The sequence below is a fragment of the Pan paniscus genome, chromosome 1 (genome assembly GCF_029289425.2).
Source record: "Pan paniscus chromosome 1, NHGRI_mPanPan1-v2.0_pri, whole genome shotgun sequence".
NCBI lineage: Eukaryota > Metazoa > Chordata > Mammalia > Primates > Hominidae > Pan > Pan paniscus.
In genome coordinates this window covers 107,736,750-107,745,158 of record NC_073249.2, presented here as the reverse complement: position 1 = coordinate 107,745,158, position 8,409 = coordinate 107,736,750, and the positions used below count along the sequence as shown (strand labels likewise).

Sequence of the window (8,409 nt, the reverse complement as noted above, 5' to 3'; positions counted from 1 at the left end):
GCGCTCCCGCCCTGCAGGTACTCCGATAGCCGGCGGCGGTGCGCCCACTGGAGGGAAGGAAGGTGGTCCCTGGGTCCGGGAGAAGAGCGAACGTGCTCCCTCGGGCCGCTCGATCTCCACCCCCTGGCGCCCCCACCCGTAGCCAGCCACGCCGCTTGGGGTCCACGCGCCCCTCCCCGCCGGGCCCCGCCCCGCCCCCCGGAGGCCCCGCCCCGGTCCTCCCCGCTCCGCCCCCTCCCCGCCGGAGCCTGCCGCTCCCCGCGTTCCTAGCGCGGGCCTGGGGACTGGGGATCCCGCCGCCGGGCCGCAGCATGGGGCGCTTCCGCGGGGGCCTGCGGTGCATCAAGTACCTGCTGCTTGGCTTCAACCTGCTCTTCTGGGTGAGACCAGGAGCCGGGAGGGCCGGTCAGGGCAGGGGGCCGGGTGGCGGGCGCGGGGCCGGGGTCCCCGAGCTGCAGACTGCGGCGTCCGAGTCGCGCTCGTGGGGAGGGCTGGGTGCTCAAACGCGGAGGCGAGGAGAAGGCAAACAAAGAGGGAGGGGAGGGATGGAAGGGAGAGAACGGGAAGACAGAAGGTTGATCAATGAGAAATGGTGAGAAGGGGAGAGACACCGTGTGGCTCTTTCCTGGAAGGAACCCCCACCTGCCTTGGTTTTTATCTCCCAGCTAGTGACCCCAGGTGCGGGGACCCAGCCTCTCCTCACCTCCGGAGGACTTGGGGCCCTGGCGGTCCCTGTTCCCCTCCAGCCTCCCGTGCACACACCCCCTTTTCACTCTGCCTACCAGCTGGAACCAGGGCCTGGCCAGGGTGATGGGAGAGAAACCCCTGCCCTGGGGCTGCCTGGGGTGGTGCTCCATTCGAGTGTGTGGACACTGTACCTGGCTGTGATGGTTTTGTTTAGGAAATTGGAGATAGGAGTGAAAATTGTGGTGGGGGGGCGTCGTCCTTTTTCTGGGCATCAGGGTAAGGGTACCCCTGGGTGAGAGGAGGTGGTGGGTTCTCTTCTGAGAAGGGGATGGGGAATGGAAGGGCTTCTAAAGGGCAGCAGCAGCTCTCCACAACCCCCAGCCGCAGCCTCTGCAAATACTAATTCTCCCAGAGATGATCTCATTCAACTTTGCAGGGTTTGATTGAACTGACAGCGTTCCCAGGATTCATGGTTCACAGAGAGATAGGATCTTGACCCTTGTCTCCTATATTATCGAGACAGGGATACAGCTAGACCAAACCTACATCCCTGAATACCCTGTCCCAGGGCCTGCAGGACTGTGAGACAAGGTCTGAAAATTGTCTTTTCTGCACATTTCCTCTTGGGCTTTCTTAAGAGAATGTCAGCCAGTGTAACTGCTCAGCTAGACCCTGAGGGGAAACACTGGATAAAGAGGTTTGAGAGCAGCCAGGGCCTGGGTGCTTTGAAACTACCAGGTTGGAGGAGGTGGCTGTCCTATCTGCTCTGGGGGACGTTGTCTTCCCATGATTGCAACTAATTAATTATTGAATGATGCGCTCCTCTTTTGTCTGTCGATCCATTAGCCCAGATGCCTGGGTGACTTCAGCAACTCCAAGCTCTTCAGTATCCTTCAGCAGTGGAAGGTGTGAAGGAGGTACCTCCTCGACATCCCCTGAACTTTAAAGAGACACATGGCCTTTGTACACGTGGGGATTTACATCAAGCATACTGTAGGGAGAGGCGTTTCTGAAGACCATTTATGTTGTATTTTTTAGGAATCTGGCTTAATTTCAGAAGCTGTTAATTATAGATGTCATGCCACAGTGACAACCTTCATTCTCACTGCTTATGAATTCAAAAGAAGTTTTAAGCCTGAGGAGGAATTCTTAAGCTGGGTTCAGTGCTTATTTAGTGCCTGATATTGTACCAGCCTTTCCAGTGATAGCTGGAAGGATTCATTGAATGTTTTCAATGCGTCGGGGACAGTGCTAAGCATATTACTTTCATTATTACACATAATCCTCACAAGAGTCCTGATGTACATATACTATTATTATCCCCATTTTTTACAGATGAGGAAACAGGCTCAAATTGGTTAAGTCACCTAAGATCACACAGCTAGTGAGTGGCAGGGATGGTATTCAAACTCAGCCTACCTTCTCCTTTTTCTTGTTTTTTTTTTTTTGAGACAGAGTCTCACTCTGTAGCCCAGGCTGGAGTGCAGTGGCCCAATCTCCACTCACTGCAATCTCCACCTCCCGGATTCACACCATTCTCCTGCCTCAGCCGCCCAAATAGCTGGGACTACAAGCACCCTCCACCACGTCCGGCTAATTTTTTTGTATTTTTAGTACAGACGGGATTTTACCGTGTTAGCCAGGATGGTCTCGATCTTCTGACCTCGTGATCTGCCCGCCTCAGCCTCCCAAAGTGCTGAGATTACAGGCGTGAGCCACCGCGCCCGGCTGCCTACCTTCTCTTAAGCACTGTGGTACATTCAATTAACCAGTGGTTCTCAAAAGTGGTTCCTGGGCCAGCAGCATCAGCATATCCTGGGAATTTGTCAGAAATACAAATTCTCAGGCTGGGCACAGTGGCTCATGCCTGTAATCCCAGCACTTTAGGAGGCCAAGGCAGGCGGATCACCTGAGGTCAGGAGTTCGAGACCAGCCTAGCCAACATGATAAAACCTCATCTCTGCTAAAGTACAAAAATTAGCTGGGCATGGTGGTGGGTGCCTGTAATCCCAGCTACTTGGGAGGCTGAAGCAGAAGAATCTCTTGAACCCGGGAGGCAGAGGTTGCAGTGAGCTGAGATGGTGCCACATTGCACTCCAGCCTGGGCAACAAGAGCGAAACTCCATCTCAAAAACAAACAAACAAACAAACAAAATTCTCAGCTCATCCCAGACTTGCTGAATCAGAAACTCTGGGGGTAGGATCCAGCAATCTAATTTAACAAGCCATTCACATGATTCTGATCCATGCTCAAATTTGAGACCCATTCTGTTAAACAATGATTAAACAAATAATAATTTATAAATATAAACACAGTTCCCTAAGCTGCTCATCTCATTGAGGAAACGAGACCAGTGGATATGGAACAACACAAAAATAAGACAGTGTGGAATCAAGTGACAAGTTTCACACTGTTGACCGTAAGCACAGTAAGGAAAGGAAGTAGGAGCAGTGCAGTTTTAAGTGCTTGAATGTGTTAACCAGTGAGGTTAGATCCGACCTTCTCTATATGTGATCTAAGTAAGGAGTTTAGAGAAAGGATCACAGTCATGATGAGGAGCCAGAAAAGTTCTCCTTAAGAAGGAGCTATTCGAGCTAAACTTGGAAGGACTGGTAGAATGGAGCTGGGCAAAGCGAGGGGGTGACGCACCATCCACCAGCAGAGAAGCAGAGCAAGGGGGAGTGTGCGCCACCATCTGACTGTCGAAGCCATCAGGCTGGAGTGCAGAGATCCCAAGCAGGGCGTGCCTGCACAAACAGGGTGTACTTGAGCAAGTTATTGTTACTTCTAGGCTTGTTTTCTCATCTGTACGATTGGAGTAACAGAAATATTGAGAGGATTAAGAGGGAATATATAAAGTATGTGACCTCAACTTCCTATGAGCCTAGGACATAGTAAATACTCAAAAATGTTAATTATTATTTTTGTTATCGGCACATAGGAAGCATTCAATAAATGTTAGCTCTCTTTCTCCTGATTCCTTTCTTGGTGAGGAATAGTGTATAAGTTTGCCAAGTGACTTGCAATTTGTCTTCATTTGAGGATAACTACACCTTATCTTGTCAATTTGTACTTGTGGATTTTCCCCACTAGAACTTAAAACACTCTGAGAGCAGGAATTTTGTTTTTTCTGTTTTGCTCATAGCTGTATCCCCAGTGCTAGAATAGTGCCTAGCATATAGAAGGCATGCAGTAGGACATGCAGGACCTTCCTCTCCCCCAGTTTCATGGGGGTGGGGGTGGAGGCAGCAACTAGAGCGAAGAGGCAACTGAAACAGGCACCTCGTGACTTAAGGGAAAGTGTGGGATAAAGTATCTAGATATCTGCCTTCACTGTAACTGAGGGAACCTGATTCCAGAAAAGCCCCACTCAAGTTTCTAAAGTTGTTTTTTTGTGGTTGGAGGGCTTCGTGGGAAGTTTGGAAAAGGGGTGGGGGATAGTTTTCCTAGAAGGCCAGACTTTAGCTGTGACTGAAGTATAAATTTACACACACCCTTAGAAGCTCACGTGCCTGCCCCTCGGAGTTACGGGGTTCCTTGGGTGACAGCACTTCCTTCCAATCAGAACCTCGCCAGAGGTAAGCATAGAGGCGGGACAGGGTCTGTTTGGTGATCTGCGATTTAACAGATCAATTTGCAGCCTCCTCTGGCAGCTTGCTTTAAGTTTCCCTAGGCTGTGCTCCTGGTTTCATAAACATACAACCAGGCCCTGCCAGAGCCAGCACAGTATTCCCTGGCCCAGGGCCGCTGACTGTACTCACCACTGAATTTTTAAAAACAAAATAAAGCCTAGCCATTAACCCCACTACATTAATTTCTCTTATCGTGGTTGATGTCAAATGTGAAACCCCTCCCAACATCTGTCATGTCTAAATTCAGACCTGCGATCAGATAGCACAGCATATTCCTGTGCCTTTCATTGAAATCACCTTTTTTTTTCCTACGTTGCATAGCAATATAAATACAACACTACACCCCCACCAAGCCGCATATGTTGGCTTAAAGGAAAACCTGGGCGCTGTTTATTCCTTGGTTTATTGTTGTATGGTCAGTGTTTTCCTATCATTGTGCTGCACTAGCTGCTCAGCGTTACTGACCCACAGGAAGCAGTGCTGTTCATTGTTGAAAAGCAGATTCCATATATGGCGAGTCTGAAGTTGCCCTCCTTTCCTTCTCACCATTATTAATACAGCTTTGGGTTTTCACTTGGGGATGCCTAACAGGTACATTTAAGAAAGACAGTGTCTTGCAGGCTTGGGAGTCAAAGAAGTTTGACTCACATGAATCTCATAGAGGTCACCTTCCACTCTTTCCCAAACTTATTTCAAACAGTAACTTCAGAGCAATCACCTGTCAGAGACATTGGTTTAGGAAAAAATACCTAAAGAAAGTATTCTTTGGAGACCAGCCCATAAGGCAGATAGGAATGTTCTCAACCTCGCTGGAGGAGAATCTTCATTTCTGATTTTTGTCAAGGTGGAAAGAGAGTAGCAGGGGCCAGTGTCCCCTAGTGTGGACCTAGAATTGCTAGGAGGAACAGAGAGCCTACGAGAGGGGACAGTCTGAAGAAGCCACAGCTATGGTCCCAGGGTTCCGGTAGACCTCAGACAGACCTATGCAGTGTGGCAGTTCAAATCCAGGAATCCAAAACCTGGGCAGTGGATACTGACATCATACTGCCTGACTCTATTCCTGCCTCCACTCTTTACTACCTAGGGGACTTTGGGCAAGTTGTTTAACCTCTTTGAGCCTCCATTTTCTCATCTGTATAATGGACATAATAAACTACTAATATCTGTGAACTTTGTGCAGATAAAATGAGTTAATATATGTAAGGTTATAAGTATGGTTCATGCATACAGTAAATAATAACATATCAGTAATAGTTGTTTTTAAATACTAGAAGTACAAATGGGAAAGTAGAATCTAGAATCCAAGAGGTTCATACAGGCACAACAAAGCAGGCAGGTGTTTTACATCCAGCTAAGCAAGCAAGGTGGAAAGAGACTTGGAGTTTATCAAGGGCATGGAGTCAAAAGGAGAGATCACTTCCTCTACCATTCCCTGCCAAGTGCTGGGAATTCAAAGATGATTAAGACACAGTCCTTGATCTTGAGGCACTCATGCCTTTATTTAGCCTCCATTTTGCCTTTGATTAGAATTTATTCCCTGTTTAGTCTTTGCTCCTTGAGGGCAGGGACTGTGTCCTTTTGGCATCCCCTTTCTCCCAGTCTCTCAGTACCTAATAGAGTTAAGCATGGCTCCAGCTAAGGGAGTTGTGTGCACTGACCCTGGAGCAGGATCTGTTTATTTCCTTTCCCACTTCTGTGCTACTAAGTGGAGGCCAAGGAAAAGCAATGGGAAAACCTTTGGTGATCAGTGCCTCTCAAACTTTAACGTGCGTACAGATCACATAGGGAGCTTATTCAGCTCTATTCGGATTCAGTGGGTCTGCATTTCTCACAAGCTCCCAGGTGATGCTCGTGTTGCTGGTCTGGGAACATGCTTTGAGAACCCCTGTTTTAGATGTGGCCTGAAGAGGTCAGAGATTCAGCAGTGGCACTTGTTTCTGACTGAAGCAGGGTGTGCCCTGCTTCTTGGCTTACTCACTTGGCTTGTTTTTGGCAGTTCTTTTAATTTCAGTTACCACTTTACCTTTATTAAGTCTCTTTTTTACGCTAATACTTGATGCTTTCTGGAATTACCGGGAGGCCACCTGTCCATTGTTCATTGCATTTCACCATGTTGTTCTAGAACATCAGCCATGAAGTGTCTTTGGGTCTCCAACCATGTGTGACAAAAGAGAACGTAACCTCTATACCCCAACCTTGACAGTTAATATCGCGACGCTGCTCCCTTAAAACAAGTGATGCTATACTGAGCACTGAAACAAATCATGTCATGGTTGCTAAGGAATTAAAGAGAGAATGCTGCCAGCAAGATGGAAATACCAGATGGGCTGGGAGCACATCCTACAGATGAATTACCTCGGGTTACCTTGGCCTGCCTTTTTCGTCCTCTTTGAATTTGATTGGGAACAAAAATAACAATGCTAATTAACATTCATACAATGTTTCAGTTTACGAAGTGCTTTTATATGCATTATCCCACCTGATCATGAATCACAACAATCTCACGAAATAGTGTAATTATTCCCATTTTACAGTTGTGAAAGCTGAAAGTCAGGCACAGTAGGTGGTATGTCCCAGGTCTTCTGACTTTAAACCCCATGCTTTTTTCATTGTTTTAATTTATTGGAACATGTAGAATATAAGGTATAAGAAATGCTGCTAACTTGGAAAATCTGAAGCCTGTGATCAGGGAGATTATATTCAGTGTCAGATTTAGTCTTGATGCATTCCAGAAACAGGTACAAAGAGATGCCTAAAAATACTAAGGCATATGGGAGAAGAAGCAGGAAGGAGAGAGGTTGGGAACACTGCTGATCAGTTTCAGGCAGAGGAAAAGTAACATGGAAATTGAGAAAGGGTATATATCAAGAGACAGTTTAAAAAGTTAATTTCAGGAGCAAAAACTTGAAGAATAGTAAGCACTATATAAATGTACACTATGTGCCAGCTGCTTTCCTAAGCATTTATTAACTAATTTAATCCTCACAACAACCCTATGAAATAGTAGCAGTTATCATCCCCAGTTTACATATGAGAAAACAGAGGTCTGAAGCATTGAAGAGACTTGCCCAGGTCTCAGAGCTGGCCAGTGGCAGAGCTGTGTCTCTATGTGTGTCCCCAGAGTCTGTACTCATAACCACTCCAAGTCTACAGACTATCGGAGAGGAAGGTTGAAGCTCTGACAAGCTTGTGAATTCTAGACCTGCACTGTCCAATGCGGCGACTATGCTACTGATCACATGTAGCTATTTAAATTAATTAAAACTAAATAAAATGTAACCTTCATTTTCTCAGTCCCACTAGCTACATTTCAGAGCTCCATAGCCATAGGTGCCTAGTGGCCACAAGGCTGGACAGCGCAGATATAGGACATTTACATCATTGGAGAAAGGTCTTCTTGACAGCCCTAGCCTAAATATAGTTATTCTTTCACTCATAAATACATCTATTCATATTTTTCTCTTATGGGGTCTTAAAAACTTTAAAGAGAGGAGACATAGTTTCCACAAAAGGCCACTGACTTTCTAGTATAGAAGATTTAGAAAACCGAAAGGAATTCCAGCTGTCATGGAAAGAGGGAGTGTGGATCTAAAATAAAAATTAGTAGAGGACGGCTGCAGCAAACCACATTATTGGAACCATGGGAGCGATGTTTCCTATCTTGAAGATTAAGCTTTCGGTTTGAAGGTAACATTAGCAAGTCTACCAACATAATAGCACAAAGTGTGAGGCACTTACTGTTCTCAGTGTGTAATATGAACTCATTTAGTCTCTTTAGGAGGCACTATTATTACCTTCACTTTGCAGATGAGGAAGCTGGGGTTAGAGAGGTTAAGTGGCTTGCCCAAGATTATAGGACCAGTAAGTGCCAGAGTCTGATTCAAACCCAAATGCGTAGAACCCCCATTTTTATCCACTACAACTCCTTTACACCTACGTACCGTATGCGCGCATGTGTTTATTACCCTAAGGGCATCATTATATATTCTGAACACCCAGAAGAGGTGAATTTCTAGAAGAACAGTTGGCAGATATTCCAGGATGTGTACCAAGCTCTGTCCTCCACATAGTAATGGTGATTGGGAAAGA

The 8,409-nt window shown here is 46.6% G+C and overlaps 1 protein-coding gene across 5 annotated transcripts in view; it reads left to right on the top strand.

The window, feature by feature from the left end:
• Nucleotides 1–226: 226 nt before the first annotated feature.
• Nucleotides 227–8,409, top strand: part of TSPAN2 (tetraspanin 2) — a 42,494-nt gene continuing 34,311 nt past the window's right edge. For 4 of the 5 annotated variants that reach the window (XM_055114359.2, XM_034930002.3, XM_008973518.5 and 1 more), the window contains exon 1: nt 238–380. In XM_055114359.2, coding sequence (XP_054970334.1) covers nt 312–380 — 69 coding nt within the window. In that variant the 5' untranslated portion in view covers nt 238–311. Of the gene's footprint in view, nt 381–8,409 lie in introns of all 5 variants that reach the window. The other variant, XM_055114358.2, reaches the window with a different exon arrangement.